Source organism: Diadema antillarum, unplaced genomic scaffold, assembly GCF_040938485.1.
Source record: "Diadema antillarum isolate AM-2024a unplaced genomic scaffold, OU_Dant_1.0 seq00001849_RagTag, whole genome shotgun sequence".
NCBI classification, from domain to species: domain Eukaryota; kingdom Metazoa; phylum Echinodermata; class Echinoidea; order Diadematoida; family Diadematidae; genus Diadema; species Diadema antillarum.
In genome coordinates this window covers 189,636-210,481 of record NW_027272521.1, presented here as the reverse complement: position 1 = coordinate 210,481, position 20,846 = coordinate 189,636, and the positions used below count along the sequence as shown (strand labels likewise).

The 20,846-nt window shown below is 40.5% G+C and overlaps 1 protein-coding gene across 1 annotated transcript in view; it reads left to right on the top strand.

The window, feature by feature from the left end:
• LOC139712754 (vam6/Vps39-like protein) overlaps positions 1-20,846 on the top strand; it is a 95,420-nt gene that overhangs the window by 20,239 nt on the left and 54,335 nt on the right. The window contains exons 8-20 of the mRNA XM_071624548.1: positions 892-1,078; positions 1,802-1,922; positions 2,776-2,893; positions 5,378-5,507; positions 7,655-7,833; positions 8,837-8,941; positions 9,368-9,509; positions 11,590-11,750; positions 12,447-12,663; positions 15,618-15,746; positions 16,864-17,012; positions 19,587-19,736; positions 20,482-20,616. Of these exons, the coding sequence (XP_071480649.1) occupies positions 892-1,078; positions 1,802-1,922; positions 2,776-2,893; positions 5,378-5,507; positions 7,655-7,833; positions 8,837-8,941; positions 9,368-9,509; positions 11,590-11,750; positions 12,447-12,663; positions 15,618-15,746; positions 16,864-17,012; positions 19,587-19,736; positions 20,482-20,616 (1,923 nt within the window). The remainder of the gene's footprint in view (positions 1-891; positions 1,079-1,801; positions 1,923-2,775; positions 2,894-5,377; positions 5,508-7,654; positions 7,834-8,836; positions 8,942-9,367; positions 9,510-11,589; positions 11,751-12,446; positions 12,664-15,617; positions 15,747-16,863; positions 17,013-19,586; positions 19,737-20,481; positions 20,617-20,846) is intronic.

Genomic DNA, 20,846 nt, shown 5'->3' with positions numbered 1-20,846 from the left:
TATAGTTTAAAGAGTACATTTTTGTACGAAGTGGTGTTTGCCTGAAATAATACACACTGCATTGTTTCATGTAATTCCAGAAAATGCCTGTAGAGTCAGTCCATTGTTCATAACATGATCAATGTTTTGCAATACATTGTTGTCACACACACACACACAAACAAAGTTTGGCTGAGATGAGGTTTTTTTTTACTATGTTTTGTTTTTGTTTGTTGCTAGGCTTTTGTTTTCATCATATTAAAGTCACATGTCAACAAAGCCCTTTTCTCAATGTTCACCGATTTTCTAGCCAACTGCTGCAGGATTAACTCCTGCAATGGAGCATCAAGTTTTATTGGAATCTTTCCAAAGAATTTTTTGACAACAAGGTTTTTGTTGTCATAGAGCACATTGTTCACTCTGTTCAGGGGAAAAAGAAAAGAAGCAAAAAAATAGACTGCTTACAAAGCTCAGCTACCACTTAGCTTGAGTTTGAGCTTTTGAGTTTTTTGTTTTTTTTTTTAATTTCACCACAGGTCACTCATGTCAGCCAATGGCTGTTCTTCTGTGAGTCTGTGTAGCTTAAAAACCTTATGCTTAAACCTTAGCCTTATCCTTAAGCTGTAGCTTAAAGTCAAAGAATGTGTAATGAGAAGCATCAAAATAAGAAGAGATGGTTGATGTTACATCAAAATTAATTTCCTGATACTACTGTCATACTTTCATTTATTCTTGAAGAGTAAACTTTCTCCGATATGTGTAAATATCTTTATTAAACATACTACCCAATGAATTACATGAAAAAGACAGAAAAAGAATGAGATGGTTGAAGTCATATCATTATCAACTGCAGGAAACAAACCACATCTGAATGATCTGTTCACGTTGTGTGTGTTTCTCGTTGATGTCCAGATTGACAACGGTCAGCCCAAGGACCTGTTCACCACCGGCAACGCCTCCCAGGCGGAGCCCACCGTCACCAAGCTGTCGGAGGACATGTTGGCACTGTGCAGGGACAACATGAGCATCATCATTGATTCAGAGGGGCAGCCCGCCAAGAAGTACGCCCTCACTTGGTCCGACTTCCCCCTAGTATTAGGTGAGCATCTGCTGGACTGCCTTTGCTGTGACTGGCTGTCACTGCTCTGTAATAAAGCGAAAATGTTGTATATTGTCTCTTGGGTGATAAGACCTCGTGTCTTAATTGGTATACGTTAAAAACCTCTGAACTCAACTTTGATATTACACATACAAGTACTGATTGGAGTTTAAAACAGAGTAGCTATGGATTCAATCCAAGAGAAAGTTTCTACATTATTTCATGTCAACATTGATGTTATTTTACAAAAATGTTGCGAAAAATAAAAAGTTCTTTTACTTCACAAAAAATTCAATGGTTTTGAGATATAAAGAAGTCTTGTCACCCAGGGGGCGATATGTACAAAATGTACCCATTTATTTCCTGTGGCTTAACATTCAAACTGTCCTCCGTTTTTTTTTTGCAGATTCCTCTGCAACAGTAGTACACTCTTAGCCACTGGACTATGCCAGAGTAGTATGCTATGTCTGTGTATATATGCCGAGTATGTTCTTTTTGCACATTTTTCTTACATGGGCATAGAAAAAATGGGGAAGAAACTTAATGTTTGGGATTCTATCCATAACCCTGTCTGTGGAAAATAAGCACCTGAGCATCATCCTTGAGCCTCAGACCATCAGAATGTCATTTGACATGTAAAATTTTCATGTAGGTATTTGTTTTCTCCTTTTGAGTTATATCAACAAGAACAACAATTTATGTATATCTTTAAAAAATCTTCAGAGCATGATCAACCATACATCATTGCCGTGCTTCCCAAGTATGTCGAAGTCAGGACGGTGGATCCTCGCTTATTGGTCCAGAGTATAGAAGTGGACAAGCCAAAATATATCACACAAGGGAGGTGAGTGACACTGCTGTCAGGGCTTAAGGTATACTGTATATGCCATATATTTAGCGGGTTTAAGAACTTCCCAAGTAATACGCAAGTAGTCGAAAACCTCAGCAGACTGTGGAACAAGATGGGCTGGCAGGACAAGGGTGAATGACGTGATTAAGGTGGATTGTTATAGCAACGCAATCCATGTACAATGTAATGGCACAAACGTGGATTGTTAAAGCTTTCTATCTCTACCAATGTAGTTGCTTTGCTAGACTGACAGTATACAAATGATGCACAGGACAGAGTGGATCGGTGAGAATTGGGTGTGCGAGTTTAACTTTGGAACTGTTTAAACCCATGAGCACAGCGAGTGGGTTTTAGACTGTTCCAAAGTTAGACGAGAGCATCCAATTCTCACTGATCCACAAAATAGGCCTGTGCATCATTTGTGTTAGAAAATTGGCCCAAAAATTCATGAAATACAACGATTTTCCCCATTATGCGTCCTGTACACCTACCGCACTATACATGCATTCAGATTGTACCGGACGCATGACCGTGCGTTTGGATTTTAGCGGATGCATGGCACAGTATGGATCAGTAAAAATCATTGCATGATAATTGACCCATCAGATTGCAGAGATTCTAAAGCCCATTTTATAATAGGTATTATTGAGAGGTTTTGTCATATAAACGATAAATCAAGACATTGGTGCACATGCATATTGTAATCTGGGGAAAATGGAATGCTGTCCATTTGTATTACTAGTATTTCAAAAGATACTGCGATATATTTTTCAAATAAATAAATCATTACTTTAACACATTTAATATCACTTGTACAATAAGTTGTGATTCCTGTATTGTATTCCAGTGGGCACGTCTATGTGGCATCAAATAACTACATCTGGAGGTTGGAGCCTGTTCCCCTACCTAGGCAGATCCAGCAGCTCGTTGAAGATAAGCAGTTTGAGTTGGCTCTTCATCTAGCAGTGAGTTTTGACAGCTTCACAGCATGTGATTCTGTTGGCCTATGTTGTTATTATAGCAAGTTCCTCTTTAGCAAATAAGTGGAGAAATGAATGATATTCATGTACACAAGAATAAAGGGAATACAGAGGAGAAAAAGTTGATGAGATTTGAGAAAGGCATGAACATTTAGATGTGTACTTACCTGCCAACTGTTCTCATTTAAAAGGAACATTACTATTTCTTAGGAAAGAAGAGGCTTCAGTCAAGATTTGGTTCCTGTTTGTGTCAACACCTGCTATTTAATAGTGATGCATGGAAGATTGGTAAAAGTTCAATTTTTAGCTCACCTGAGCCAAAGGCTCAAGTGAGCTATTGCGATCGCCCTTCGTCCGGCGTCCGTCGTGCGTCGTGCGTCGTGCGTCGTGCGTCGTGCGTCGTCCGTCGTCCGTCGTGCGTCGTCCGTCGTCCGTCGTGCGTCGTGCGTAAACTTTTTACATTTTCATCTTCTTCTTGAAAACCCCAAGACCGATTTTCATCAAACTTGGCAGGTAGCATCCCTAGGGGGTTAGGAACTCAATTTGTTAAAATGGGCACCATACCCCACCCAGGGGGCCCCCAGGGGGGCCCAAACCCCCCAAAATTAAGGAATCTGTAAAAATCTTCTTCTCTAGAACCAGAAGTGATAGAGCTAAGTTAATACTATGAGTTAGTACATTGATGACTGTAGTTTCAAGTTTGTTCATGGCAGAATCAGGGGTGCCCCCCTTGGGACCCAGGGAAGGGGGGTGGGGAGGGGTTCTAATGGGGCCTAAATTGTACATTTTCATCTTCTTCTTAAGAATCCCATGACCCATTTTCACCAATCTTGGCAGCTAGCATCCCTAGGGGGTTAGGAACCCAATTTGTTAAAATGGGCACCATGCCCCACCCAGGGGGCCCCAGGGGGCCCAAACCCCCCAAAATTAAGGAATCTGTAAAAATCTTCTTCTCTAGAACCATAAGTGATAGAGCTAAGTTAATACTATGAGTGTGTACATTAATGACTGTAGTTTCAAGTTTGTTCATGGCAGAATCAGGGGTGCCCCCCTTGGGACCCAGGGGAGGGGGGTGAGGAGGGATCCTAATGGGGCCTAAATTGTACATTTTTATCTTCTTGAGAACCCCATGACCCATTTTCACCAAACTTGGCAGGTAGCATCCCTAAGGGGTTAGGATCTCAATTTGTTAAAATGGGCACCATGCCCCACCCAGGGGGCCCCCGGGGGCCCACACCCCCAAAATGAAGGAATCTTTTAAAATCTTCTCTAGTATCAGAAGTTATAGAGCTAAGATAATACTATGAGTGAGTACATTAATGACTGTAGTTTCAAGTTTGTTCATAGGAGATCCAGGGGTGCCCCTCGGGGAGGGGGGGGGGGGGGGTGGTTGGGAAGGTCCAAATGGGGGCCTAAATTGTACATTTTCATCTTCTTCCTGAAAACCTCATGATGGATTTTCGTCAAACTTGGCAAGTAGCATCCCTAGGGGATCAGGATCACAATTTATCAAAATGAGCACCAGTCCCCACCCAGAGGGCCCCAGGGGGCCCCAATCCCCCCCCCCCCCAAATTAAGGAATCTTTAAAAAAATGTTACCTTATTGTACATTTTCATCTTCTACTTGAGAGTGCCTGGTCAAATTTTGGTAGAGCTGTGAATAATTTAGATTAGTGACTGCGTGAAAGGTGAACTTGCGATACTCAGGTGAGCGCTAGACCCGCGGGTCTCTTGTTTTTTTTTGCCAATTATTTTCTCCCCATTATTCCTGTTGACTAAATTTTAGGGCATTTGTGTATAATGTGTCTGAAATTAATACATTATGTAGAGCAATGTGTTATCACGTTAGCTCTTCTGATGAAGTCTGCTTGAGGATAGTAACCAAGCCATCCAGTCTCCATTCTACAAGATAGAACCCCAAGGTTTACTGATTTCATTCACAATGTATTGGTTTCCTAGATTGACTTCATACTTGCTTGTTTGCGTTTATACGCTAGGGAGCGGAATGTTGTTCAGATAACGTAATGTAATAATAAAAAAGAAGAAGAAATAATCTCAAGTTATAACTTGTTCGTGAGAAAGAGGCACTGTGAACACTGGTGATATCATTGAGAGACTGCCGAAATTACCCATTTTTATGCCTCCACCACGAAGTGTCGCCAGAGGCATTATGATTTCAGGTTTAAACAATTTAGCCATCCATCCACATAAAATCTAGTTCAAGGAAAGTAAACACTCTACACATTTGTGACCAACACGTCATTTTAATTTTTTTTTTTGGCCAATTATGTGGAACTGTCGTCTCACATTGTCAAGATACTAGACCTGTTGGGAGAACCATGCATTATTTCGGAGGCCTATTAGTCGTCATAGCGACATTTTTAGTTTTAAGATTGCATGTTGCCCTCTTACAGAAAATGCAAGATGAAACAGCATCTCTTTACTCAAGTTCATCTCATTTCTGTGCAGTACATGACAGATGAAGTGGAGGCAGACAGGCAGAGAAGAATACAGCACATTCAGAATTTGTACGCCTTCGACCTGTTCCAGCAGCACCGCTTCGAGGAGTCCATGAAGATGTTTGCAAAACTTGGGACTGGTAAAGAGAGCTTTAAAATGCCATGCTTAGCTATGAGACAGAACTTGCCTTATTCATGAAATACTGGCATTTGTCGTCAGTCACATGTATTCTGTCAATCTTAGAGAAACCATTTCATGTATAGAATCAGATGAAAAAAATGTCATGTACATTATTACAACGGTTTCCTTATATTTAAGTACAGTGCAAAAATCAGTGATCTACAAGCTCACACAGCTTCAACACAGGAGACAACATACAACATTGATAAATGGAAATGCATTTCATCAGGGAAGGTGATGAAGATGCAGTGATGATGTATGGCAATCATGGAAATCAGCTATAATCAATTTGATATTCACCCATATTCTTAATCTATCATTCCTCATAATGTTCAATATCTTATGAAATTTAATGATGTGATTTCTCTTTACACTGTTGGATCAAGTGCATACTGTTTAACCATACAAATTAATGGGTGGTGCAAGATTTGGTGTGAATGAAAAGTTACAAGTGGTAGGACTGCCTCAAATAGATATGGCTGGAGAGGATGTTGTATTGCTAGTATACAATTCTATAAAAAGGCAGAGAAAAAATGAGTATTCGAATCTGATTGATTTTCTAGCTACTTTTGCCAGAGAAGGGTCATGGCCAGTAGTGCCCTTCAACTCTTCAAATTGTGGAGGAGCATCGTGGCCAGTTGATGGGGCATCATGACCGTTGGCCTCATGGCCTCTTTCTAATTCAAATGTGGATGAGGCCGAGCAAAGTACTGTATACGCCGTTATTGCCGTTATTTTCGCGAGGGTTTTATTTTCACGAATTTCGCGAGCTTCGGGCTGGTCGCGAAATTAAAGACACGCGAAAATATTACCCCGTCATACCTTATGTGCAAATTTATGACAAAATGCATCCAACGCTGGCCGGACTAGAACGCGGCTGTTACGTCGGCCAGTACGTACACATACTATATTACTAGTACGTACGCTACGGTGCGACCGATTGTGGAAGTGCAGTATGCTAAACGTGCATTAAAATGTGCAATCTCCGTGCTTTGTTACCTTACGCGAACGAACACCGGCTCGACGTGGTTGGGTACACGGGTGAGGCCTAGGGATATCGGATGCATGTAGCCCGACCAGACGCCGCGTGTGCGCAGGGCCGTGCAGACGCCATGCGCAGCTAGAGGTGTTGCTAGCGCGACACTCGTGTACAGCGATACACACAGGATGCATGTAAAACTTTCGCTAGCGCTAGCGCAGCTCTGAAACTTTGTAGTCTATTTGTTGCAACATTTGGTAGGTACTGAGTACTGTAAAACATGATATATTCGCGGCATGAAATTTTCGCGAGTTGGAGCCGACAGCCTTTTTCGTGGCATGAAATTTTCGCGAATTGCTACTGGCATTCAATGCATGTAGTGTAGACAAAAGCTTTCGCGTGCATTTTAATTTCGCGAATTTTGGCGCTCGCGAAATTCGCGAAATTAAAATGCACGCGAAAATTCCTCGTTTTACAGTACTTGTGAATGCCGTAATTGTTTAATTTTATAAATCTTCTACTATGTCGTTTCTATTTTCATGTTTGGGAAGTCACAATGCAAATGGAAAAACGTTACGAGTACGTTGGCAAGAAGTGTTTGAACGTGTTTCTCGGGCTTGGCAGTAGACCCTACTACTACTATCAATCGCGAATTTAACAACACGCGAAAATGCCACTGATACCGTGATTCGCGAAAATATCTGTACGCGCAAATATTGGCGTATACAGTATATTAAATGAGATTGAAGTGAATTGATTTGAATTGAGTGTTGTTTCACATGATTGCTTAGGAAACCATAAATGTTTGTGGACAAGCAACCATGAGACAACTGCTTTCAGTCCACTCCAAAGGACTAGGCAGTGAGGATGAGATGCCTAGCCTAGGGGCAAACTTGCTGCAGCCAGGGGACTTGAACCAGGGACCTAGTGATTAATGGTCTGTGGTCTTATCCACTGAGCCACAACAATTCCTCAAATGACTATCAAGGGGTTAGATATAATTTGATCTTGTGCAAGAAGTAGAGGTAGTGCACAACCCAGTGAATTCCTCTAAAGATTGGAAGTACACTTAGAATGACAAGTCTAAGAAATGATAATTTGTCTCTTATTTTTTTCAACACCCATAGACCCAGCCCAAGTCATAGGCCTCTTCCCAGACCTCTTGCCAAAGGAGTACCGGCTGGTCCTGCAGTATCCCAGCAACCCGACAGAGCTCAGTGGAGCTAACCTTGAAAAGGGTCTAACCGCCCTCATAGAGTATCTGACACAGAAGAGACAGGATCTAGCCAAGGAGTGCAACCAGCAGGTGAAATTCATTACCCCCTTCTTCTTCCACCCTTTTCCCCCAATCTCTGCCCCATCCCCCCACCCCTTCCACCCACTGCCTTACCTCTCCATTTCTATTGGCTGTGCCTGACTCCCCATTTATACAGGGCATTTAGAGCACTCCAGGAGTGTTCCTGAAGCCCTCTAAACATTGTATAATGTATCAACAGACAATTAGGCTCTGAAGCATTCTGAAGATACGCCCCTCTCAAGGCTAGTTTCAGGAGTGTTCCTTAAGTGCTCTAAACTCCGTATAAGTGGTTACCAATGTTTAGGTCCCTGCGGAAGTGGCATGTAGCGTACAATGTGCATACAGTTTATATGTTAGAAGTTCCCGCACACTCACAGGTCACCATGACGTTTCTGCCCCTCTGGGCCACTTCTCGTGTGGTCTTGGTGAGTGGTGACTCTCTGAATGAACAAATTCAAAGGGGACTAAGTGGAAGCGCTTGAGGAGTACTCCTGGACCCAACTTTGTGTATAAATGGAGTATGAGATTCTCAGATTCTGACATTTCATTAACCATTCTTGCACTCTCTTCATCAAGAACACACATGTTGTCATGTCTTCTCTGCTAGTCGACACATTTATCCTTGAATAATCTGTCAGGGAAAAGGGGCTATCTCCACATTGCTATTATAGCACATTAACCTTTGCTGTGCCTACACTGTAGGTGCACTTCTGCAACTCTAATTATTGCTGAGTTTGTGAGGGAATCAGCCAGATGCTCATGAAATGACATTGGAAGATACAGCTATGAAGTGCATGAGAATATAAAAGGTTTATGAGATTCTCTATTATTATCAAATAATGCGTAGCAGAATAGATGAATGAGTCGCAGTTGAGTGTGACCAGTATCTCCAACATTGATAGAAAATCACCACCATCTTGACAAAGAAGAATAATGTTTGTTTTATTCACCTCCATATCTACAAATCATCAGCGATGTTATGTTTTTGTTTGCTGTTTTTCCTTTCCTACAGACTGTTGCCACACCATCCACGATATGTGAGGGGTCAAAGGTCGTGACCTCCAGGAGGCAGAGAAGTCTCATCATAGACACAACACTCCTCAAATGCTACTTACAGGTATGTGTCCGATAGATAGTCGGTCTGCAATGATGTGCAACATAGATGATATTGACATTTGTCAAGTGACATCCATTGGTGTTGAATGTGAAGAGTGGACAGGGTTTGTAAGAAATTAAAAGGGGCCTGTAAGATGTACGTAATCACATTATTATACCAAAAAGGGGTTTTGAAAAACTAAAAAAAAAAAAAAAAGAATTCTGTTCGTCTCAGGATTCCAAACTTAAGATTTATTTAGAAGAAGAATTGCTCTTTCTGAAAATGTTTTTTAAAAAGTAAAGATTGACTAGGTTGACCAATTTCACCTATCTTGAGTCTTCACTCAAAATTGGGGAATTCGACTTTTTGTTGCTTTTGTGAGGCACAGACACATACCTACAAAATGTACTGCAAAATTTGATCCTCTTCTCTTATCATCCTCTGTAGACCAATGACGCTCTGGTTGCCCCACTTCTGAGACTGAAAGACAACAACTGCCATCTTGAGGAGAGTGAGCGAGTCTTGAAGATATACCAGAAGTACAGTGAACTCATCATCTTGTACGAAAAGAAGGGAATGCATAAGAAAGGTTTGCCTCTCACATTCAGTTTTTGTACTTATCTATTAAAACCAATGAATATTCACCCAGAAAGTTGATTACTGTTACCTCTGAGAGTGAACTAACAAAATCTTGTCAAAAATCCAAAACCTTTTTTATGATAACAAGTGTGTGTGTTCGGTTGTTTCTTTGATATTTGTTATTTGCACTAGATCACAACAAGCACAGTTACGAGTAATCTGAAATGGAGTAGATTTAACTTCATGACCTTTGGTCGTGTGGTCATGCTATTTTTTTTTTTTTTAGGTTCATTCATACAGGGTTTACTCATTGCATTGCACATGTGAAATAGACTTTATAATGTACCTTCAAGAAGTTTGCCTGTATGAATAGAAAATTAGACAGGATATTGTTGAGGTATAATAGAATTTAACTACAATATTAGTAATCATATGAAAGTAGTATCCTATCTTCAAACAAGGTACTCTCAAGAAATCAGAATAGTTGGTAGATCTAAATCTATCCTAGTATTTTCATTTTCTTTTGATAAACTTTGATAGAGATATACAGTATTCATCGCATAATCGGGCATCTGATAATCGGGATCCTCGCTTAAATGATATACGCTTCCCAGAAACATTTCCAATGCACGTAATTTTCACTGGATAATCGGGCGGGGACTCTGATAAACGGGACAATTTTTCTTCAAGCGATCTTTGATTTTGTTAATATTTTACACAAAAAATCTACCAAAATACCACAACAATGTTTCAAAGATTCAGTATCAGTTGTCGTTTATAACAAACTTACAAAGCAAGCTTCGGATTGGTGTGTTTTGACCTCCGTCCATCCAGTACATGTACATGCATAGCCACGAAAGCGCCGTGTATAAGTATCCATGCCATTGCAAAGCACATGCCTTCGCGAACATTCTTCTCCCCTACATAAGCAAAGCCCAATGTGCTCGCTTGCAATTTCTACTCGACTCACATCCAATAAAAAACATGCCTCGCTCATACAGCCCAGGCTGTGTGCGTTGTTTAATCTCAGTCATACACTCTGAGGGCAAAGTCCATTGTTATCGCGCGCCTTCGTATCTTGTTATCTACTGTCTTTGGTTTCAACTTTCAATACAGCTGTACACTGTGATCTGTGTGTACGTCACAATCTTCCTCAGTTGTGACTGGGCAAAAGTTACGTGATTGAAATGAAGGCTATGAACAGTTACGTAGTCAGTGAAATGGGGGAGAGAGTGGGAGGGAGAGCGTGAAAGATGAGAAGGGTTCAATGTATGTGCGAATACGTAACGTTTTATGAATCTAGACTATGAGCTGACATTGATTACGTGTACACGCATGTTTGACAGAAGAATCGAACCCGGTTGCGATTACTCTACATCATTGCGAGAATGCAGGGAGAGCTGGAGGGTCGCGCCGAGGGGTAGCGTGTTGTGTACTCATGTACATGTACAGTACGTCAGTATGCATGTGTGTGTGTGTGTGTGTGTGTGTGTGTTGTGTGTGCACTACATGTACATGTCGTATGCCGTTAGTGTGTGGTGAGTACTCATCGCGAAATCGGGCACCTCGCTTAAAGGGGTCGTGTTTGCTACTCCCAACCTGTCCCGATTATGCGATGAATACTGTATCTATGCTGTTATTCATAATAAACTGGATATTTGGTGCATTTAATTTTCAGTTATTTGGTGAACATTCTTGCAGCTCATTAACTTCTCAACTTTATTCCAATGGAATTTACCATGTGATTTTTTTTTTTTAAACCTGTTGAAAATTAGTCGCGATTATATTCTGTGTCTGTGGGATACGTGACTGTGTTATAGCAAAATCAGCTCATCCTCAATGGGTTAAGGTTTGTTTTAAGTGCATACATGTCAGGAAATGGATATGAACAGTTTTTTAGGACATATCAACATGAAAAAAAGCATGTCATGAAACTATCACAATTTTAACAATATTTTTGTTGAATATTCAGGGCATACCTAAACTGGATTTTATAGTTGTGTATGATGTAATCATTCTTAGAGACTTGTGCTTCAGATTACCTCCTTCAAGTTTCATGCATCCTGTTCTTCTTGTTGCTTTTATTTTAGCCCTTGACCTCCTGCTGAGGCAGTCTCAAAAGGTGAGCAGCCCCCTGAAGGGCCATGAGAGGACGGTGGCCTACCTCCAGAGGCTAGGAGCTGATCACTTTGAGCTGATCTGCGAGTACGCCCAGTGGGTGCTCAAGTCTCACCCAGAGGATGGACTGAAAGTGAGTACCGGTAGTGGACGTTTCTAGTCTGATCATGTTATCCCGCGCCATCAGATGTACACATGGAATACTAGTGTATCTGCTGTGTGACAATGTTCATAAATTTCCCATGTTGTGATTCTAGCATGGAAACATTTGCGTCCAACTGCTTTGCTTTTTTGTTGTTGCATCGGTTAGCCAGTCTTTCTACAAGCCTTAGCTTGTTATCATAATGTTACCTTCTTCTTTTTTCAAAGCTGTTCCTTAGTAGAAATTTTGAAAGCTTTTTTGTCAATCCTTTAATTCTCACATCCTTTCACTCACAAAGCTTTTGAACAGTATCATTCTTGGTACCTGTAATCCTTTTGTGTTAAACTTTCAATTTTTACAGCCATTTTTAACTGCCATTCAAGTGTGGACTCATTTGCACAGATGCACAGCTAGTCATCTCTGGCTAAGTGCACGATCGTATGAACGCTATGCAAGTGCTGAACAATTTTGCTACAAGTGCATGATAGCATGTTTACAGTGTCTGTCGCCAGTGATCACAATGATTATTCGATATCCAATGTGCTGCCAGTAAAAATTGATGGACGGCTCTTGAACAATGAGTTTACAGAATTTTCTCAGCCCGTTCTGTAATGAGCACTGTTACCCTACCCACTGCTTACCTTTCGGTCTTTTTTTACCCCAAATCCTGCATTGTTTCCTCGGCAGATTTTCACAGAGGACATCCCAGAAGTGGAGGGCCTGCCCCGGGAGCGGGTCCTGGACTACCTAATGTGCACAGCCAAGGACCTCGCCGTGCCATACCTCGAGCACGTCATCATGAACTGTGCCGACGAAACGCCAGAGTTCCACAACCGGCTAGTCAACCTCTACAAGGACCGGATACAGCTCCTGATGGAGGACTACAAGCACACCCTTCCTGAGGGTAAGCTATTCTACGTCTATCTTGACAAAAAGGAAACCAAAACCCAAGTATAATTGTGGATTGAGTGAAAGCAGCAATATCTATAGAACACATCAGTGAAAGTTTGAGGAAAATTGGACAATCAATTCTAAAGTTTTCAAGTTGCAGTGCCATCATCACTAGGTGAGAGGACAACCACAGTTCATAACGTCATGTAAGAAAAACAATATGAAGAAAATATAAGGTTAATTTTCACTAAATGTCATATTTCATAATAAGGACAAATTCCATGGACTTGTTACTGACATTTGTGATGGGTAATGTTATTCATATTTGGGTTTTGGTTTCCTTTAAGAGGGAAGAAATATAATCCATCGACTGAGAACCAGGAGGGTGCTTTCGGGTTCTATGATTTACATGTGTAAATAAAGACGAACAATTATTTTTCATGTAATGAAAAGGTCATTTAATAAAAAGTGGGTAGATTGATAAGTATTGTTCCAAATATCGGGTAAAAGGGCACCTTTGCAGTTGTAATTCGTAACATTTTATTGAAAATGAAAATAGTTAAGAATTGACGCCATAATGTGGAGGAGATAGCGCTCTACAATATGATACCAATAATTCAATACCCCCCGAAATTGCGATGACAGCCTTCTGTTCCTCAGCCGACAGTATGCACTCTAATCTGTTTTTGCAGTCTCCTACTATCGTTTATGGTCAATACAATCTGCATCAGAGAGAAATAATATGTGAACTCTATCATTACTGTCAGCGATCTGTTTCTTCTCCTCCCCCCCCCCTTTTAGTCGTCATTATATTCCACATACCAAGAATCTTGCTATAGGATTGGTCAAGAGCTGAACACGTGATAAAGCGTACTGTAGTTTTGCCCATCACATCACCTGAGAAGAAAAGTTCATTACACTCTATGATGATAGTCATTTTATTTTACTGATCTCTTAGTCCACACAGTCCTAACGAGCAATATAACTTACGCTTTTGAGTATGCGCAAAATAAAAGTGCGTTGCACTGTGGTCTATCACTTGACCTGGGTCAAGTGATCGACCACAGTGCAACGCACTTTTATTTCGGTGCCACGCGCGGGGCACGGAGCAAATTTGTTGTTTTGTCATCTACGCGCATACGTCTAAAGTAAACTACGTAGCCTAAGCCCTGAGGATACGCTAAGACAGCTAAAACGGTTTCAGATGTGGAATAAAATGGGAATATCTAGGACCCTAGATGTGGAATATAAAGCAAATAATCAACTTTTGGTTTCAGGCAATGAGACAAACTATCACTTCCTCGACGATCTGAATGTGTACGCTATCTTTCCTCAGCTGCGCTTCGGAAAGATAGCTACATCCAGATCGCCTCGGAAGTGATTAGTTTGTCCCATCACCTTCACCAACGTTGATTATTTGCTTACTACACACATGGTAAGCTGTACATGCATAGGGAGAGAGAGAGAGAGCCAGGGAGACAGACACACTACAGAGAAGCACCTATCTACAGTCTGTTTTGCACGTGACGGTCATTCTTTGATTCACACCTCAGGTGTGATCATTGGTGTCTATGTACACTCAGTGAGCAGGATGTGCCCTGCCTATTCAAACAGGATGCGCACACATTAGATTTTTTTCCTGCATGTATCACAAGAGAATTGTGTAGCAGGATCAGCCAAAAAAACAACTTCTATTATACTGACAAGAAACTTTTATCACAGATGTAATCAGAGTCTCTCGTCCAATTGGAAGATCTCTTTGATCACTCTGCAATTTCTGTGTGTAGTGAAGCATCACAAAACTTATAACCCATATCCGCCTGTTGTGTAATGCAGTTTTATGAGCTCTTGGTGCAGGATGCCATTTCATGCATGTTCACTCAGCTGTGCTCTCTCAACTTCAAATTGATGTCACTGACACTTATGGGCAGAAGAAGTATGGAAAACTCTGTATCAGTTGAAAGAGAAAATAATGGCATTTATTGTAATATAGTGATATGAACATAATATTAATATTTACCTATGAAGTTCGCATTGATAAATAATCATATCATGTACTCCAAAGAAACCATTTATGAAAATAGGAATAGTCTTTATATGGAAAGACAGTCATCATTTTTTAAATCTTTGTTATGTAAGCTTTCCAATAGTATCTAACTGATAAGGTGTAATACATGTATGTACTTGTTGATGTGAAGAAATGTGGAATGGAAACTGATTGGTGCTGTGGTTTAAATCATAAACCTACATGTATGGGTGGGACTACAGTACAGTGTGTATGCATACTGTATTGCTCAATCCCACATACATGTAGACCTAATCTGTTAGCTGTAAACTTCTAAAGTAAATGCCAAAATCTAAACAATAGTGAAAGGAAGCTGGACAAGAAACTAGGGGATTTGGGGTCAAAGTTCACAGGCTATGAAAAGATTTATATGATGTCCTTGTCCAAGTTACTTTTGTTATGGATTATCCCATTGGTCAGTGAGAGCAGCGTTCACATGAAGTATAGAATATCAGTGGGTTAAGCACTGATTCAGCCATAAGGTTGTCATGTGTAAAGCTTACTACATATACCTGGGCTTGATTTACATACATTTATATAATTTTTTTTTTTCACGTCATCTCATTAGTCCTATTAGTATCACATGGGAAGAAGAGAAATGATCCTTGCAGTGCTGTAGACGAGGAAATTTTTGTGTATTTTGCACAACCAGAAACTAGTGCAAAAATGAAGCATGCAAATATTTTTGCTTGCTGTATATACCATTATGTAATGGTTTCATTCCACGGAATACAACACACATGAAATTCAACTTACCCGGACAAGTGTGAAAATTTATTCTTTTAGAGTATCTCACAAGATGTATTATATCTCAAAGAAAGGTTTGTATCAGCTGCTTTCCGAGAAGTTTTCCACAAGGATTCCAATCCTCACTTTTTCTTTGTGTGTGCATCTGTGCACAGGTCAGTCCTTTGTGCGAGCCGGATCCGAGCCAGGAGAACTGGGGGACATCAGGAGGAAGCTGCTCTTCTTCCTGGAGACGTCACAACACTATCGGCCAGAGAGACTGCTTACCAGGTTTCCCTTTGACAGTAAGTCCTTGCTTTGCCACAATGTCGCAGCAAAAGGAGATTTGCTATAGAGCAGAGTTGGAAGTGATATTGGTGTATGTGAGTGAATCATGCCCCTGCATGAAAAATGAGGAATGATTGGTGGTAAAATATACTGTATAAGCTGTTATTTTTGCGAGGGTTTAATTTTCGTGAATTTCTTGAATCACATGGATAGTGAATTAACAACACGCGAAAACGTCTCCATGGACTAGGGTAATAGTGCATTTACATTAATCGTCGGCAAAATTCGCGAAAACAACATCTCATGAAAATGTTAACAACCTCCTCATTCCCAAAAATAACAGCGTATACAATATGTGGTTTAGCATGGAGTATATCCAACTATAGCCTTTTAGGATCAAAATATTATTGACATATCAATTATATTATGTATCAAAACAAAATATTTAGTTTCGATGAATCAGAAATGTCCCTTCCACTGACATAACTGACCTCTTAAACAGCCAAGAATATTAATAGCATTTCTATTTCTGCATAATTCTGCAGTTTCTCTTTCAGGTGGATTTCAGAGGTGATCTATCACCTTGTCTACTCCCACTTTATCTAATAATCATTTAGTCTTAACCCACATGGTCTAATCCCGTTTCGTCTACAACCAGTTCATCTAATGACCATTTAGTCCAGGTGCCACTTAGCCTCATTACCAGTTGGTCTACATCCAGATGGGCAATAATGCCCATTTCGTCTAGTACCCACAGTTTATCAGACAAAATGGGGAAAAAAATCCAAGGAGTAAAAATTGCAGTTAGACCATCTAATAAGACGAAATGAAAATTAGCCAAACTGGACATTAGAGCAAGTGAGGATTGGACCAAACGGGCATTAGACGAAATTGATAGTAGACCAATTGAGTTTAGCCGTAGTGGTATTAGACGAACTGGGAAGTAGACCATCTGATATTAGACCAAGTGGCAATAAACCGATTTCAGACAGCTGTTGCTTCATTTGGAAAGGGTGGATGTTCTGATCCAAAATCAACCTAAGCACTGCAAGGTATCTCCAAAATGCTCTGTAATTCTATAGTAGTACTATCCTTTGGATGATGTCACTTTGCTGGTTTGTCTCGTTCCATCAGGTTTCTTTGAAGAGAGGGCGCTATTACTCGGCAGGCTCGGCAGACACGAGCAAGCGCTGGCAGTGTATGCACACATCCTGAAGGACACAAGGCAGGCTGAGGAGTACTGCAGAAGGACAGCCTCGATGGAGAAGGAAGGGACAAATGATGTGAGTTCTCAACCAATGAGCTTTATAGGACGTATCTGGATATCTCATTGGCCCATTCCTGCTGTACAAACAAGTGAAGCCGCTGCGCCGCCATCTTACCAGGCACACTGTATGTGGACATGCACACATTTTTCAGCAGAGACTGTCATTTTGATCATGTGATGTACTGAGCTCTGTACACAAGTGTATGGGCGATTGGCGTGGTATTAAAGATGGCGGTGTGGTGGCTTCAAAGCAATTGTCCTGTGAGATATCCAGACACTTCCCATAGACATCAGTGTTCTCGACCATGTCTCACATCACCCCATACAGATCCTCTGGAAATGTTGCTCCAAAAATTACCTCCTGTCCTTACATTGGCAACTCCGAATTTTACCGCATATCTTATGTTGGAGTGTACTGGAATTTCACTAATTGTAATCAAAGTCAAGAAAAAAGGTAAAAAAAATTGTCATGTTTGAGATAGAAACAAGCACTCAAATCTACTTCAATATATTACCAATTTAAGAATGGGTTAATGATTTAGCAGCAAGGAGGCTCTTGATATTTCTGCAACTGAAACAATTGATGGTACACAAGAGTGAAAGTGGAGCTCAAACTAAAAACATTTTTCTATGTCATTTCAAACACTTGCAGTGAATGATATAATTTGTCATAACAACATACAGCATCAAACCAATGATATATGGTTTCAAAGACTCGCTGGGGGATTACCATGGTTTGATTTTCTTCATTGTGTCTTACCTATTAAGAATTTATACTTCTGTGTAAGGGACACTTGCATCTCAATGATGCAACATTTTAAGAATATTGTCAAAAGTCCCATTTCCGTCCATGCATATGTGACCCTGCACCACAAAGCACACAAAAAGTCGCCAGACATGGATTTTTAGCTGAGGGCAGATTCTGAAAGAGAAGACTCTAAGCTGTAAAATGATGTATAACTCAATTCAGATGGACTCCCCTAACCTATCTAAATACTGGAAAGAATGCACACACTCTGGAAAAGTGTGAACCAAGAAAAGAGGCTCTGAAGTGCAGAGTCTATTCAAGCGCCTAATCTTCACCAAGCTGTGCGAACTGTCCAGTGAAAGGGACAAAACACAGGATGTAAACCACTGGAGCAACAACAATGAAGGGATTTTCAGATTAAGCTGAAATTGAGCATGTTCTATAAACACATTCTGTCCATGATTAATGCCAACTTTCAAAGCAGTAGCATTATCCTTTCAAAAGTTATTAGACTTGAAATTGAAGAGTGTGCTAGGGATTTCGAGAAAGGAAAAGGGGCCTCATAAGCAGACCTGAACATTCTACTCTCCTAAAAAAAGGTTGTAGAAAAACTGCTGAAAACGCACTTTCTCATCCATGTTATGATCCCAAATTAAAGCATAATGTAGAAGAAGGATAGCTCTTTCAGAAAATATGAAAAACTCAAGATTGACTCGGTTGACCAATGTCACCTTTTTTAAGCCCTCACGTAAAATCAAGGGGTGCGATTTTTTGTTTGTTTTGTGGTACACGGTCACATATATACATGCACAAGACAAATTATGGTCTTTACAACAGCCACTTCCAATGAATTGAAAAACAGTGGAACAGGCAAGTGGCTGGCTCCAATATCATGGTATGTTGAGGTCCGTATGAAATCAGCCTAGAGACTGGCTGTTAGGCCTCGTATTAGAGTCGACAGGGATTAAACTCAAAGCTGAGCACATAGAATAGAGGTGTTAAACATGGGGTAGCTACAGCTCTTGACAAGTCAGCTGTTAAATCTTCTTGTGTGTGTGTGTGTATATGACAACCCTGAGGGTTTTTGTGCTTGATAGGACCTGGTATCAAGAGGACTTACCATTATTGTAGCATGACGGAGTCAACCAGGTGTAGTAGCGTGTGCTAAAGAAGACAGGGGTGTACTGCCCTAAAGCACATTATGGTCATGAGCCATACCCATGAAATTTGAAGAGAGCAATACAATTTCAACCAATGGATTTGTTGCTGTTCAAAAAGCTAGTAGCGATTGATTGTTTTTGCAGTGTCTTTGGCGAGGTTATTAAATCGCAGTAAACTGCTTTTTATGAAAACATAAGCTACATGCAGTCATTAGCATAACTTGATTTGAAACTATTGTAATGTTGGGCACCATTAGAACATCAGGAATTACTTGTATTTCCTTATGTTTAAGTACCATGATAGTAGGATTCCACTACAACAAATTGAAAACAAGAGTCTTTCTTTTTTACCACAGTTAACTGTTTCATATTGATTATTTCCTGTTTCCAATTTGATGCAGCTCACTATATTACATGAAGGTTGAAACATGTCTGATGTCAACTAAGCTGTCATGTGCAACTTAAGACCTTGCTTTATATCTTGCAAATTCTCATACATTTTTGTTTTTTATCCAAATGCACTTGTTTCTTGTGAGCCCTGGACCTGATTAAACATATCAGTATCTGATCAACATAAAATCATTTCAATATAATTCAGTATTGTCCAGTCTTTTCTGCATCCTTATGTCATTATCTTTTTCTTTTTACTTTCATTTTTTTTTTCCTGGAAATGATTCTGCAGGTGTACCTCTGCCTGTTTCAAACGTACATCCGTCCACCAGACCCAGAATCCATGAGGCTGATGATGAATAACACTCCCGCCCCAGAGCCCAACGTGCAGGCTGCCCTCAACGTTCTCGAAGTCTACCACGATAAGATCGATACTGCCAGGGTGAGTTGAAACAGTTTCCATCCAGCAAAGTACAATCTGTGACCACAGTAGGGCTCTTGCTTGTGTTTGTATCCTAAGTCATAACAAACTCGAAGAAGGAAATTTTCTGTTAGACAGAAGCATGTATTCCCATCTGTTGCATTAAGTTATTGATAAGGAAATTCGCAGCATGCAATATTTGCATCTATTGATATTGAACATCACTGTGTAATTTGAACTCTGTAAATGTGAAAGGTGAAAGAGTAACTTGAGTTTCTTGATAGTTAAAGGTCATTTTCAACTGTGTGATCACTGCCTTCATATCATTTATTCCTCGACCTTTTGTACAGCACACCACTTTTGTAATGATATCAAACTTCATTTATTTTCTATGCTAATACAATTTTGTGATATTCTGTACTATGATAAGCATAGAAACATAGCTGTCGGCACAACTGACAAGTTAAATCTTCACTTCCTTGTCGAAAGCAAGCAAAGTATATCTCCACTTTGTGCCCCACCCCTCTTTGTGATTGTGATGTTTTTATCGTGCACAGTCATATGTGCTGGTGCACCTGTTGAAAATCACACAAGACTGGGTGAGATCCTCATCTACCCACAAACGCTTCTGCAGGATCGGTGTTACACACTGGGGTGAATCCCTCGCATTCATGGGACAGAAAAGGAAAAACAAAATGCTGCTTGGCTTGACAGGCATCCCTGATTTTAATTTTGGGGTTGTTTTTTGTGTTCCACCACTAACCAGGCGTTGGAGATGCTACCGGACAACATCCAGGTCAAGGATATATGTGGCTTCCTGGAGAAGGTGATGGAAGGCAAAGCGATGCAGAAGAGAGACAGCCAGGTCCTCAAGAGTCTCTTCTATTCCGAGAATCTCCAGGTGAGCAAGTGTTTTCCTCGTGGGACACATATTTTGTCTTTTTTGTTGTGGTGTTTGGATCATGTTGTTGTTGTGTAAAATGAAGATGCACACCACCCCCCCCCCCTTTTCCCCCAAGAGTGAAAGTTGTGTTGAGTTTCATTGTTGAGAGATGGGTAACCGACTGCAGAAGCTTTCAGTGAACTGTGACCGCAAAGAAAAAATTCCTATTATTTCGGTATCTGTGAGGC